General features: G+C 35.3%; 1 protein-coding gene across 5 annotated transcripts in view; it reads left to right on the top strand.

The window, feature by feature from the left end:
• LOC125254985 (arf-GAP with coiled-coil, ANK repeat and PH domain-containing protein 2-like) overlaps nt 1-15,693 on the top strand; it is a 53,041-nt gene that overhangs the window by 4,781 nt on the left and 32,567 nt on the right. For all 5 annotated transcript variants that reach the window (XR_007181807.1, XR_007181810.1, XM_048169863.1 and 2 more), the window contains exons 2-6: nt 8,159-8,216; nt 11,096-11,215; nt 12,737-12,790; nt 14,037-14,095; nt 14,964-15,147. Coding sequence is in view for 3 of the 5 variants with exons in the window: in XM_048169863.1 (XP_048025820.1) it covers nt 8,159-8,216; nt 11,096-11,215; nt 12,737-12,790; nt 14,037-14,095; nt 14,964-15,147 (475 nt within the window). In the remaining 2 variants the exon portion in view is untranslated. The remainder of the gene's footprint in view (nt 1-8,158; nt 8,217-11,095; nt 11,216-12,736; nt 12,791-14,036; nt 14,096-14,963; nt 15,148-15,693) is intronic.

The following is a 15,693-nucleotide window of genomic DNA, read 5'->3' as shown; positions in this document are numbered from 1 at the left end:
CACAGTCTTAGAATGTTTTAGCTAGTCGTTAAATGTGTGCCCGGCTTAAACAGCCGACAGCCAAGTAGCACGTCAGTTCTGTGCCTGCGTGAGATGAAATGCCTTTCCGTACCAGCAGGTGGCAGTATCTGAACAGCCAATCAGAATGATCAGATGGCCCGACGGCTGACAAGCTCCGACGGTGATTCAATATTTCGAATCGGCCGAAAAAAAGCCGACGAGGACCAACTTCAGCCGAAGGTGGAGAACACACTGAGAAAACTTAATCGGCTGACGAAGAAAAACTGCCCGATGGCCGACCGTCAACTTGGAGTGTTCTTGCCTTTACACACACCACTTAAACCTAAAATAATCATTCATAATGTTCGAAAATGTTGAAGCAAATTACTAATCTCGCATTATAAAAGCATTCTGAACCGAGGTGCAAGTATATTTAAGCACTATTAACCACACGAGCGCTGTCCAGCAGTCTTCTTTGTGAGTGTTTGAGAGTGTGTGGTTAAAAACTAGCCTAGAGCGCCATCTGCTGTTAAAACTAAGCTCAGAATCGATTAGAGAGAGAAAATATCAGGATTGATCCAGATTCTGAAATTTTAAAACGCTTTGAGCGCTGTTGAGCGGAATCGTAAACACCTCTGATTGCCCATTGTGTTTACGGCTCATCGGATATGTCTGTGATTGGCTTCAATGATCAGCACTTCAAAAACATTGTAAATAGTCATCAATGACGCTCTTCACTGAGCGCTTACACAGATACACACGGGAGCGTTTGAAAGCAGACGTCTATCGCGGACGAGTCTGCTGATAGACGCCTGCTTTCAAACGCTCCCACTCCTGGTTTTAAAACACTTTCAAATTCAAACACTTCTATGTGCTTTCAAATGCTCCCATGCGTTGATCATTGTAGTCAATCACAGACATATCCGATGAGTTTACTAAGTTATCCAATGGTTTACGAATCCACTCAACAGCGTTCAAGCATCACATTTTTAAAATTTCAGTACTGATTGATACTGAAGTCGGTACTTTTGACAACTCTAGTCACAACATTTTACAGCAGGTATACATGTTGCAGTGTTTCCCACAGGATTTTGTGAGACTGTGGTGGGTGGACATCGGTTCCTCTAGGGGGGTCCGGGGGCATGCCCCCCGGAGGAAAATTTTGTACATTTCAAATTTAAATGCATACATCTGGTGCATTCTGAGAACAAAATTAAGTGACTAGATCAATGAAGAAATTTGTTCTCTTATAAACAATTTGTGCTTTATTAGTAATTTATTTATTGGTGATGGTAGTGATGGCACATTTGTCACATACACAACATATAGTAGGCTAAAAGATAGTTCATAAGTGGTCAAACATGTAGAGTATACAATTAAAACCATAAAACCATTAAAAATATGTAGCAAAAGAGGTTACCTTTGTTGAATTAATTTATAAAAAGACGCTTATTTTAAATGTATTATGCAGCTTTTTAATGGGGCAACAAGATATGATAGATACGACAGAACAAAATAGGCTATTAATAATCTTTCAGTGTGCAAAACCATGATAATATGAAACGCTTCAAAACAGCAGCAAAAAAACGGCTAATGCGCATCCCGGGTGCAGAATGATGTGCTTGAAGCAATGTGGAGTCAGAGCGCGCAGTTGCGCTGCGCATTGAAAAGTTCACGGTACAAAGAGAATCCCGGTGTATATCTGCTTCTAACAGTTTATTAAACATATGTTTCTTCTCACTTTTTTAAATTCCAGTTATTGTGCGTGTGACGCAAATTCATAGTCCTTGTGTTGTGCGATCTAACAGACATCCTGTAGCCAATATGATGACATCGTTCAGAAACAGCTATAAACTCCAGCAAGATAAAGTCATTTTATGCAAATCCACAGCCCTTTATCTACCCCTATAATGGGAATATCATATTGGAGAGTTTTACCGTGCTGACTGTCGTTACCGAACGCGGAGGGAGCTGCAGCGGAGGGAAGACGAGTTTCTGACCGTTAACTTAACGATGTACTCCTTCTATGGAATAGCTTCAGATTAATTTGAATATAGTGCACGAAAACTTAATTGGTGGTAGTCTACTTATTTTGCTCTATGACTCCCACTTTTGCCATATAAAAGAGCGCAATTATCAGACGGTTATTTAAATATCACGACAAACCTAATTTCCGTTTCATTTTGAGACTGTGGCGGGACAAATTAGAATGTGGCCGGCCGCCACAGTCTAGTCAATGTATGGGAAATACTGATGTTGTAACATGTTGTGACTCATAAAATACAATGATATTTATAACCTACAATGTACATTTTCTGAAGAAAGTCATAGCAGTAGTGTCCTCAATAAGCCGCATTTTTTGACATCTCATTCATAGGTCTGTGACGAACGGTGCGAGACGAGCAAGGTGCCAAAATTTCTATGTGAGGAAGAAGTATGTGAGATAATAATAATAGTGATGCTTCGCTTCACAAGCACTACTAATTTAAAAAAAAAAGAAAGAAAAAAAAAAAGGATATTTCTAAAGAAATACAGTAGGATCTTTAGTAGCATGATTCTTTATTTCGGTTTGGGACTCATTTAAGATTCTCATTTAAGACTCACCCTCAAGCCATCCTATGTGTATATTACTTTCTTTTTTCTGAGTAACACAATCAGAGAAATATTAATAAATATCCTGACGCATCCAAGCTTTATAATGGCAATGAGTGGGATCAACCAGTATGAGCTGAAGAAAGTGTCTCCATCCACATCCTTCCATCATAAATCTACTCAACACAGCTCCAGGGGGTTAATAAAGTCCTTCTGAAGTGAAACGATGCATTTGTGTTATAAAAAATAAAAAAAGTTAAATATCTAGCTTCCGCCAGACCACCTTCCGAACCTAGCTTCCTTCCTTACTGCCATCAGAAAGAAGTAAGTCATATACACCTAGCTTGAGGGTGAGTAAAGCTTGGGGTAATTTTCATTTGAAAGTGAACTAATCCTTTTAGAAGTTAATTTCTCTTAAGAAGTTGCTCTTATGTACTCTTTTTGGATGGTTTTGTTGGTGTTGTGACATTTTTGTGGGAGATGGGATTACATCTGTGCAGGTAGTTAATCATGATGGAGCCAGATGTTTAACGTGTTAGCATGTGTCATTGAATGTGAATGAGTTTCTGCCACACCTCCCCCCCGCTCATTACTCACATAGTCTCTGGATCTGTTCCAGGTTTGAGTCTATGAGGCAATGGCCTAGATTTCATTAGCAGCAGCCCACTTCACTTGTGTCAGCACTTTCCCAACAGTCTGCTCGAGCCAGAGTTGTTTTGGGAAAATCTCTAGGACAAAAATAAGAAGAGGTTTTGTCAGGAAGATGGGCTTCAGAATCGTTACTCTACTGATTAACTATAACCAAGTGCTCTTTATCATAACAAGATAACACAGACAGCCAATAGCAGAGTTACAGGAAGAGAACTGTTTAAAATAGACTGCATAAGTCAGGGTGTCTTTAAGTTTAGGTGTGTGGGATAATAAACAGAGGTGATGTTCTGGGGCATAATATATTGTGTGGGTTTCATCTAGAGGTAGGGATATGGTAAAAATATCATATCACATTTTTTTTTTTTTTTCAGGAAAATCACAATTCATGATTTTATCATTATTTTTTCATGTTGGTTTTATTATTTTGCAAGTGACTGAGCAGTTCAGCCAAACTAATTTTCCTATTTTAAAAATGTAGCCTTACAAGATAAAAAACATAATATATATATATATATATATATATATATATATATATATATATATATATATATATATATATATATATATATAAAAAAACAAAACAAAAAAAACAATGGCAAACCATTTAGGCCAAAGTAGGGGTGGGTGAAAATCTTTTTCATTATTTTATTAATTTATTTTATTAATTAATATTAATATTATTAATTAATTTAATTAAATTATGAACAAAGATGCACATTACAAATACAATATAATATGCAAATGAAATGAACAGTGCTGTATTTTTTCACAGTAGGCGTATTTAACAGCAGTATTCAAATAAGAAATTGAATAAATGTAAAAAAATAAAACTACATAGACTTTGCTGAATAAATTATATAGACACACTGATTCTTATTAAAGCTACTGAAGTTATTCAGTGAAGAGCAGTAAGTGGTTTTGTCATTTGTTGTTTGATTGACATTAATGACAAGCGGATTTATTGGGCTGCTGTCACTTTAAGACCTCATGCATGGATCTAATATACAGACGCGCATCCGGTTTTCTCTCAACTGTTTACTCTCACTTAAGACATAATTTAGTTTAGTACTCACGCACTGTTTGACAGGCTTTTAGTGTGCACACGCTCAAAAAAATGCATGTCAGAACAGCATGTGAATAAATTGTTTAACAGGCAAAGCTTTAAAACGCACACAAATAACAAACTTTCATGATTGTGAATAATCGGGGATACCGCGTACCCCTAAACCTAAAACACAAATTTTCCTTTTTATAAAACTGTACATAGCCTAGAACCTTAATGAATTTCGCATTTAATGAAAACATTTTTGTTTATGTACCATCTTGTCTGCTGCCAGAAATAACTATAAATGGATTTAAAATTGATTGAAGTACAAACCAAGCCGATATTGACTAAAACTGATATTGACTTTTGAACATTATTTTGTTGGAAAAGCTCCCAGCAACACCATCTCACCCCTCTTCTGTTGACAACAAACTTACTTAAAGGGTTAGTTCACACAAAAATGAAAATTCTGTCATGTATTACTTACCTCATGTCGTTCCACACCCGTAAGACCTTCGTTAATCTTCGGAACACAAATGAAGATATTTTAGTTGAAATCCGATAGCTCCGTGAGGCCTCCATAGGGAGCAATGACACGTCCTCTCTCAAGATCCATTAATGTACTAAAAACATATTTAAATCAGTTCATGTGAGTACAGTGGTTCAATATTAATATTATAAAGCAACGAGATGCTCCAAAAAAACAAAATAACGACTTATGAAGTGATGGCCGATTTCAAAACACGACTTCAGGAAGCATCGGAGCACATTGAATCAGTGTATCGAATCTGCTGTGTGGAGCGCCAAAGTCATGTGATTCAGTCGTTGGCAGTTTGACACGCGATCTGAATCATGATTCGATACACTGATTCATAACGTTCCGATGCTTCATGAAGCAGTGTTTTGAAATCGGCCATCACTAAATAAGTTGTTATTTATTTATTTATTTTTTTTTTTTTTTAATGTTTAGAAAAGTCTCTTCTGCTCATTAAGGCTGCATTTATTTGATCAAATACAGTAAAATTTAAAAGAACTGTTTTCTATGTAAATATATATAAAAATGTAATTTATTCCTGAATTTTCAGCATCATACTCCAGTATTTAGTGTCAAATTATCCTTCAGTAATCAAATAAGCTCCCTTAATTCAACTTTAAAAATAGGTGAAATGCCAAATTAAATATTTAAGATTGTCCAATAAAGATGTTTTTAAAACTGTTTTTAAAAAATCTAAAATCTACCTTATATGTTACTATTATATACATGTATGATAATTTTGTGTAAGGAGTGGATCAAAATGTAATCATTACTCATCTGTATCTGCTTATATTAAAATGATGGTGTTATATAACACTATGAAAGTTCACGTCACACGGGATTTAACGTCAGTGACACCAAACGCCATGAGTTCTTGCATGCCTCTTCATTGACGTCACACCTGGCTTGATGTGTTTGCCATATTTAAATGATAGTTTTGACCAGGCATGTGTGCGTGAACTTCATTTGTGATCTGAAAGGGAATTTAGAAGATCATCACACCATATTTATGAACATGTGTTTCTGTCCCTCTTACTGAGATATGTAAAGGTATTTTGGGTAATCGGGTATGTGAGTTCTTTTGTAAAATGTTTCTACATAATATAAATATTAAGGACACACATTGTTAGTGAAAATCGACAGTCTCATCATTCTACTGATGATCAGCATACAGGACCTCAACTATAGTGTGTTTTTAGAGATGTTTTTTTTTCTTTCTCTAAGGCATGTTTTCCTCAGGAATTTAGATTGACTAAAACATCTCAGCAATGAAGTCACATGGAAATGTGAACAGAAAAGAGACGGCTGTTGTAGTTGTAGTGAAACTGGACAGATCATGTCTTCTCGCAGTTTTGCTGCGGTCATGACAAAATGATGTGAAGTCACCTTTATTTTGTGCTTTATACAATACAGCACCTCATTCTAAGCTGCTTCACACTAATAAACAGGAACATAATAATGATGCGAACTTCATCAAATATGAGACAAATTCTGCTGTAAAGCAGCTCAAGTCAGTTCAGTGTAGCGTTGTCACAATACTTGAATTTCTAACTTCAATATGATACCTTGACAAATATTGATATTCGATACCATTATATACATGACATAAAACTGCCATATACATCCAGCTCAATTCAGTTGAAGTTTTCTTCTCACCCAATAGTGTCAGTTTAGTCAAATCAATAATGAGGTATTACTGAATATTAAGTGTCTTTTAAACCCTAAGCAAGTGGTGACAGTGGCAAGGAACCCAAACTTCACCAGGTGACAGAAATAGAGAAAAAAACCTGGTGAAACAAGATTCAGTCAGGGGCCAGTTCTCCTCTGGCCAAACAATTGAATATGGAGCGATTATGATTCCAGGCTGCATCACAAGTCAGAATATTTCATCCAGCTCCTTCTTTTTGAGGATCGGGATACATTATGCGGCATATGGAGGAGGAGTTCTAGTTTTTCCAGTGGTTTAAAACTTAAGGGTAGAGCTGCTGTTTAGCCAGGAGTGGATGACTGGTTTATGAACGACTGTAACCATGTTAAAACCGCGGCCTCATCTGAATCCTTGGGACGGTAAACTTGGGATAAGGATGAGATCATGGACATATTAAGCGTAGTACATCAGGTGGGAAGTGTTCCTGGTACAGGTCGACCTAATTTATGCAGCCTAACAATCCTTTAATGAATTTGAAGAATTAGAATTGTGATAATGGGTTATGTGTATGCCAGGTTAAAGAGATGTGTTTTTAATTTAGATTTAAACTGACAGTTTGTCTGTCTCTCGAATAACACTAAGAAAAACGTGTTGCAGAGTTTGGGTGCTAAATAGGAAAATCTACCACCCACAGTCGATTTTGATATTATAGGTATTATCAACTGGCCAGAATTTTGAGACCGCAATAAATGTGAACTATAAATGCTATGACTCACACCCCTGGTTTCACAGACAAGGCTTAAGATAGTCCTAGAACTAAAATGCATGTTTGAGCTGTTTTAACTGAAAGCAACTTGCACTGACATATTTTAAATGTCAGAGCCATTGTTTTGTCTTAAGATGCACAGCAGTAATGTTTCTTTCTATGGTACGTGAAAGATACTTAAATGCCCTAATTGAAATAAGGCCTAATCCTGGCTTAGTCTAAGCCCTGTCTGTGAAACCGGGCCACAGTGTTTGATGGTTGATTCGACAGTTGTTTGATCAACTCATAAAAGAGCGAAAGAGAGAAAAGCTACATTAAACACAAATGACAAGCTAACAGGCTAGCATAATGCTAATGACACTGTGCTAGTGATGGCAGTTTAAAATAAAAAGCTAGCAATGTCAGATTAATTTAATAGATAATATCAGTTATATGATAATAATGAAGTTCTATTTAGCAATTTAAACACCAAAGAGTGGGTAGTAAGAGATTGAAAACAAAGCTACAGTAGGCAGAGTTGCAGTTGCAAATCACTCGGTATCAGACAGGAACTGGAAGCAGCTCAAACTGTTTTAGATCAAACTAGAGCTGTATGTTCATTAAAGAGAGGCGATGTGTAAATATTGCATTCATTTATTGGATAATCAACAGAATCTGATCTTTCCTTTTGCTTCTAACCAAATAAACCAGTAGCCATTCTGTTTTATGCTAATATGCCTAGGGACCATATTTTACACTTTTGTAGCATTTACTTTGGTCCCTGAAGTTCACTTATAATGATTTCCTACCCCAAAGACTCAAAGACAGTCATAATTCATTTTTTATGACATTTTCAATCCTCTCTCTTGAGTGTTAGAAAGGCTCTTTGTGCTTCTTGTGCAGTTAGTGTATGTGACTGAAATTTTGTTCTGTCCTCAACAGGGCAACAATCGAGGAAGTGGAGGGAGATGTCTGTGAGCTGGAGTCCAAGCTAGACAAGGTAATTTTTGGAGTAGTGGTCAGCTGATAAATAATTATGGGCCGATGCTGATGCTAGTTTGTAGAGAACATGGTCTATGTTTCCTATAGAAATGTTGTTTTTGCAATGTGTATGTGTGTGTAATGCAATTATTTCCAATTTTAACTGAATTTTTATTAAGAAGCATAAGTACACATTCATTTTAAGACAGGCATCACTCCAAAGAAATTAACTTGCAGTTTAGTGTGTCAAGTCAATGTTGATTCAGTAGTACCTATTCTGACTGATTTGGTGTGTTCATTCAGTGAAGCAAAGATTCATGAAATGAATGGCTTCCAAGCTTCCAAAGTGGTGCAGTAAACACCAGGGTCCAAAAGTGCAAAAGCTGACATGGGAAAAAAAAAAAAAACCCTGATGAACCAGCATGATTTGAAAACATTTCAAATATCAATATCAATTTCAAAATGTCCAAATGTCTATTACTAGTTTGGATCTTAGGAAAAAAGAAAAAGCATGTCACTATTAAATCTTAGTTTCAGTTGAGAGCCTCTTTCCTGTTGTAGTCACTATTGAGTGCTGTAAAAGTGGGAGCAGTGACTGTCGGAGCAAGAGTGAGTGAGCGGCTCATTGTTGGGTCAGATTGCAGACCCACCCAGCGTCATTTGGCCGAGTGACTCAGGCCGCTCACTTCCTCCTCTCTCTGAGGAAGGATGTGAAATCTTAAGGAGGAGCCACTGGAGCTTTTCTTAGAAATCAACATAAATTTGTCAACGTGCCCTGTGTGAGATGTGTAATATTTGAACATCTATCTACATTAATATCATCCATTAAAAAACCTGGTAACGGGTGTTATTAGAAGCAGCTAAAAAGAATGATTAAATTGTTAGTAGTTATTTTAATATTTTGACAGCCGCAATTTCTCTTTTTTACATTTAACAACTATAATGCAGACAAATTATATATCATAATGACAAGTTAATGATGTATTAAGTTATAGAGCATTGATAAAAAATAAAAAAAAAATACAATATACAGGTGCATCTCAATAAATTAGAAAATCATGAAAAAGTTATTTTTTTCTGTAATTTAATTAAAAAGTAAAACTTAAATATATTCTAGATTTATTAGACATAAAGTAAAATATTTCAGTCACTTTTAAAATATATTTTTTTAATTTTGATGATTACAGCTTGCTGCTCATCAAAATAATAATAATATTTATTATAATATAATAATAATATTTAATTTCAAAAATTAAATTAAAATTAAAAAATTAAATTACCATTCTCAGGGTATTAATACTGGGTTTAGGTCAGTAATCCCAAAAGCAGTCATGGGGAAGTCTGCTGACTTGACAGTTGTCCAGAAGACGATCATCAAGACCCTCTGCAATGAGGGTAAGCCACAGAGGGTCATTGCTGAAAGAGCTGGCTGTTCGCAGAGTGCTGGGCCAAAGCATCTTCATGGAAAGTTGACTGGAAGGAAAAAGTGTGGTAGGAAAAGGTGTACAAGTGAAAGAAATGACCGCAGGCTTGAGAAGATTGTCAGGCGAAGCCGATTTAAGAACTTAGGAGAGCTTCAAAAGGAGTGGACTGAAGCTGGAGTCAGTGCATCAAGAGCCACCACACACAGACGTCTTCAGGAAATGGGCTACAACTGACACATTCCACGTACCAAGCCACTTTCTGAAATCAAGGTCCTGGAAATCAAGTCTGGAGGAAGAGTGGATAGGCACAGAAACCATGTTGCTTGAAGTCCAGTGTGAAGTTTCCACAGTCAGTGATGATTTGGGCTGCCATGTCATCTGCTGGTGTTGGTCCACTGTGTTTTCTGATGTCCACAGTCAATGCAGCCATCTACCAGGAAATTTTAGAGCACTTCATGCTTCCTTCTGCTGACAAACTTTATGGAGATGCTGATTTCATTGTCCAGCAGGATTTGGCACCTGCCCACACTGCCAAAGGTACCAAAAGCTGGTTCAATGACCATGGTGTTACTGTGCTTGATTGGCCAGCAAACTCACCTGACCTGAACCCTATAGAGAATCTATGGAGTATTGTCAAGAGGAAGATGAGAGACACCAGACCCAACAATTCAGATGACCTGAAGGCCGCTATCAAAGCAACCTGGGCTTCCATTACTCCTGAGCAGTGCCACAGGCTGACTGCCTCTCTGCCACGCCACATTGATGCAGTAATTAATGCAAAAGGAGGCCCAACCAAGTATTGAGTGCATAGAAATGAACATACTTTTCAGAAGCCTGACATTTCTGTTTAAAAATATTCTTTTTTTAATTGATCTTATGAAGTATTCTGATTTATTGAGATAGTGAATTGGTGGGTTTTTGTTAAACGTGAGCCAAAATCATCACAATTAAAAGAACCAAAGACTTCAGTCTGTGTGCTGAGTTCGACAATTTGAGTTGAATTACTGAAATAAATGAACTTTTCCACGACATTCTAATTTATTGAGATGCACCTGTACAGTATAATTTATTTACTGTCTTTTAGAGGGTTTTTTTTAATTGCAAAACAATATACAGTACAAAACAATACAAAGTTAAAATGTGAACATATGACAAAAAATATGGTGAAACTGAAAATGTGAGACTTATTTTTTTTACCCAATGTTTTTTGTTTTGTTGTTGTTTTTTGTCATTGTTTTTGTTGTATTTTGTGGTGTTGTGTTTTGGTTTTGTTATGATGTTTTGTGTTTTTTCTCTCTCCTTTGCTTTGCTATCAGTCTTTTGCCTGGCAAACAATAAAACAAGCCAAACAAATCCCACAGACTCAGAAATCATATATTTGTATATTTATATACTATAAATGTATATTTATATTTTATATTCATTTTTACTATATATTTAAATAATGTATATTTTGTTTCTCCTATTTGTGTAGCTGGTGAAACTATGCATCGGGATGATAGATGCTGGAAAGGCGTACAACACAGCCAACAAGCAGTTTGTGAACGGGATTCGGGAGTTGGCACAGCAGTCCGCCAAAGATGATGTCATTGAGGTGAGGGCGTAATAGCCAATCAGTTGTTATTAGCCTAAGGGCTTTCAGAATCAAACACACTGAGCCATTCATATGAAAGTGTCCCGGGAGTTAAAGCCTCTAAACTCTAGAGTGCATTTGCCTTGCTGTATCTGTCCAGTATGATGCCATTAATTTAAAGAATGTTTATTTAGTTATATCATTTTGAAAGCATGCTTGGTTTGTGTTCACACAAAATCATTGGCTACATACCAGTATTCCTAGTCTTTGAATATTTACTTTCCTGCTTCTTTGAAATGTTCTTTGTGAACGCTCCATTGTACTATGAAAACATACCAGTGTATTTCCTTGTATATGCATCTGGCGCACATGTTGTTTTTTGTTTTTAATACCTCCACAATTCCATCGTTAAAGGATTAGTTCACTTTCATATAAAATTTTCCTGATAATTTACTCACCCCCATGTCATCCAAGATGTTCATGTCTTTCTTTCTTCAGTCGAAAAGAAATTAAGGTTTTTGATGAAAACATTCCAGGATTATTCTCCTTATAGTGGACTTCAATGGCCTCCAAACGGTTAAAGGTCAAAATTACAGTTTCAGTGCAGATTCAAAGGGCATTAAATGATACCAGATGAGGAATAAGGGTCTTATCTAGAGAAACGATCGGTCATTTTTGAAAAAAATGTAAATGTATATGCTTTATATAAACAAATAATCGCCTTCCAAGTGCTTCCGCCAAAACCGCATTTTCGTATTCTTCAAAAAGCTTACGCTGTACTTCCTACACCTTCCCTATTCAACTTATGGAACGAACGCAGCGCCAGTTCATTTTTTTTCCGTAAGTTGAATAGTCTTTTTGACTGATGAAAGAAAGACATGAACATCTTGGATGACATGGGGGTGACTAAATTATCAGGAAAATTTTATTTGAAAGTGAACTAAGGGTCAAGCAACCCTCCATATACATGAAATGCTTTTTAAAAAAAATGTCCTGGATATGATTTACTATCTTTTTGTTTGACTTTCATTTATGCAAAAAGGAAAAAAAAAGAAAAACATGATGAATGGGGCTGCGTATTTACTGTATATTGAAAAAATACTATTTGTTAAAATAATAGAGCATTCATTCATCATCATAGTATTTGCTGTACTGCTTTTATACTGACTAAGAATGCATTTAATGTATTACAGTACAGTAAACAGTATAATAGATTTACTGCCATTTTTAAGTTTTTTTTTTAATGTAAAACATAAAATAAAAAAGTCAAAATGAGAACTTGAAGGGAAAATATGGCAAATATGATGGTATGAAAATGTCAGAATTCATTTTTAAGCTAAACCTTTTTTTATGTTTTTTTTTTTTTTTTTTTTACTTTTTATTTTTTTTTTGTTTTGTTTTGTGTGACTTAAGCCATATTTTTGTGGGATTCTGCTTGGTATTTTGTGCATTTGTGATAAATAACCAAAGTTGTTGTTTTTTGGGGGATTTTGTATGCTTGTGTCTTTGCTGCCCCTGTGTAAAGTTCTCATTTCTTCACAGTCCAGTCTTACCAAGTTTGCAGAGAATCTTCAAGAGATGATCAACTATCACACAGTAAGAAAATCTGGGCAAAAAGCTTTTGCTGTATTGCATTATTGTTTATGACTTCTCCTTTTTTTTCTCTGTTATTTTTGAAATGCGAAGCTTAAATGTGCTGAGATAAGAATTTTGAAATCAGGAGAAATGACTGCAATTATTTGACATGCAACCAGTTTCCCTCTGTAGTCTACAACTTTTGTAGTTAGATTGCTGATTCAATTATGAGCTGTCTGTTTTAAGGAGTTCACTTTAATCTTCAAACTGATTCTCCATCATTTTCACTTAAAAACTGACCTGTTTATGATAATGCCTGTTATAGCGCCCCTTGTGGCAACATTGGGAAGTACTTTTAAATTCAGCTACTGTACATGTGAAATCAAACTTGTGGTGCTACAAATTGAGCGTGCACTCATGTTCTTGAGTGGCGTATGTTTTGGGCCTTTTTTTATTCCTATAAAATAAAGGATCGTTCTGTGATCTTCATGGCTCAATAGTGCTGCTGTTGTCCACAGTGGTTATACTGGGACTCTCTGAGTCAGTGTTTTAGGCTGTGGTGAGATCAGCTGACTTGTGGTTAAAGTCCTCATGATTGAACTAAGCACATGATCTTTGAAGCACAAATGCATCTTGACCATTTTATCCATCGCACACTTGATCCAGTTCGCACTGGCTAATCACAATTTATATCTTAAAGTTGAAATATGTCCAAAATATGTGATAAAACTATACTTTGAATTTATGTTGCTCATGGTCTTAAAACCATTCTGCTATGGTTTTGTAGATAAATGTACACTGTACCCACAAATTACTTTCTTTTTAGAATTTTTTTTTTTTGAAATATAAATTTAATAAAAACAAATCCAAGTATATTTGGTTTTCTTTGCAATAAATTGAATGGGTTATGCAAAAACAACAACAAAAACACATATGAATAATTGTCATCCTTTCATTTTTAACATGTTTTCATAATTTTTTCATTAAAAAAAATGAATGAAATATTTAAATTATAAAGCATTGATGCATCCACATAGTATTTGTTATTTGAACTGCTATTATGGTGTCTAAAAATACATTTGTTATATTACAGTACTTTTTAAGCTGTCATTTTTAACAATATTTTGTATTGTAATAGTGTATGAGAAATACAAAGAATCACAAAAGTACTGTAAGTTTTATAGCTGCATTACAGTAATGAGAACTTTGAAAGAAAATATGGTGATTTGTTATGGAAAATAATGTCAGGTATTATTATTTTTTGCAGATTTTATTTGACCAAGCACAGCGATCAATCAAATCACAACTCCAGACGTTTGTGCGAGAGTGAGTATCACAAAATTAAACCATTGTTGAATCAATTTACATGTTATTAATAAAGTTTTTAATAAAATGTGAAATTTTATATTAACAGTTGACTAATATGGGTTTTTCAAAAGCTGATGCCAATATCTAGAATAATGATCTATATAATTTATAGAAAACATACAATTTCAGGCCAAAGACTTTTCTTTGTTTTTTTGTTTTTTATTTGTCTTTGGCCTGGGGGAAAAAAAAATATATATATATATATATATATATATATATATATATATATATATATATATATATATATATATATATATATATATATATATATATATATCAAATCCTGAAAAAAATGTTTCCACAGAAATATTAATCAGCACAACTGTTTTCAACATTGATAAAAATAAAAAATGTTTGAGCATCAAATCATCATATTAGAATGATTTCTGAAGGATCATGTGACACTGAAGACTGGAGTAATGATGCTGAAAATTCAGCTTTCCATCACAGGAATAAATTACAGCTTAACATATATTCACATAAAAAAGTTATTTTAAATTATAAAAAATATTTCATGATATTACTGCATTTTTGATCAAATAAATGCAGCCTTGGTGAAACTTCAGAACAGAAAAAGAGAGAAAAAAGAAGAAAAAAATCGTACCAAACCCAAACTTTTTATCGTTCACAATAGAACATTATAGAAGTGATAATATGTTGTCCACTTTGTGAGTTCAGACTCTAAACTTTTACATTTGCCAAACTGATTTTTGTCTGTTTATCAATAGAGTCCACACACAAAGCCATTTTTCTTGTCTCAGTTTATAATGGCACAGTTTCAGCAATCGCTGAGTGCACATTTAAGGAATGGTATTGCTGTGTGCAGGGACCTTCGGAAATTTAAAGAAGCTAAGAAACAATTTGACAAAGTGAGCGAGGAGAAAGAAGCAGCGCTGTCCAAAAATGCCCAGGCACCTCGGAACAAACCGCACGAGGTGGAGGAGGCCACCAACATCCTCAACGCCACACGCAAGTGTTTCCGGCACATCGTTCTGGACTATGTGCTGCAGGTAAGAGCGCTTAAACCCGTCTGATGGTAGTTAACAGCATGTGGCTGCAGTTTAAACACTGCATGGTTAACCTTTGTACTCGAACAACCTTTGTGTAAATTCCTATGTCATTACGTCATAGTCACAAGACAAATATGTAAAATATCACATTAATAATATAGATTTACTGGAGATAATATAGTATTTATGGTTTGCAATGTTATGCAGTAAAGCAGTGTTTGAAAGAGAAAGAAACTTAATCAGTTATTTGTCACACAATAGATGTCCTCTCATTGCACTTCCTGTGTTCTGTAGTGACCACACATGCTCAGTTTGCATTATTCATCTTTGCAAGGTCAATGCACTGGCTATAATTCAAATGACTGTAACTTAATTACCGTAGGTTGACCTTTCTCTCGAAATGATGTGCAGCAGCCTGGAAACTCCACTAAATCCCTCCAGTGAGTCAGTAGTCAGTGAGGACTTTTAATGTACTTGTTTCACAGGCGCCCGGTGTGTAGTGTAGTGCGCCACCTGATGGCACAAAGAGAGAATGGCTTATTTGTA

Source organism: Megalobrama amblycephala, linkage group LG2, assembly GCF_018812025.1.
Source record: "Megalobrama amblycephala isolate DHTTF-2021 linkage group LG2, ASM1881202v1, whole genome shotgun sequence".
Taxonomy (NCBI): Eukaryota; Metazoa; Chordata; class Actinopteri; order Cypriniformes; family Xenocyprididae; genus Megalobrama; species Megalobrama amblycephala.
The sequence above is the reverse complement of the archived record's forward strand: the minus strand, read 5'-3'. Positions and strand labels throughout refer to the sequence as shown.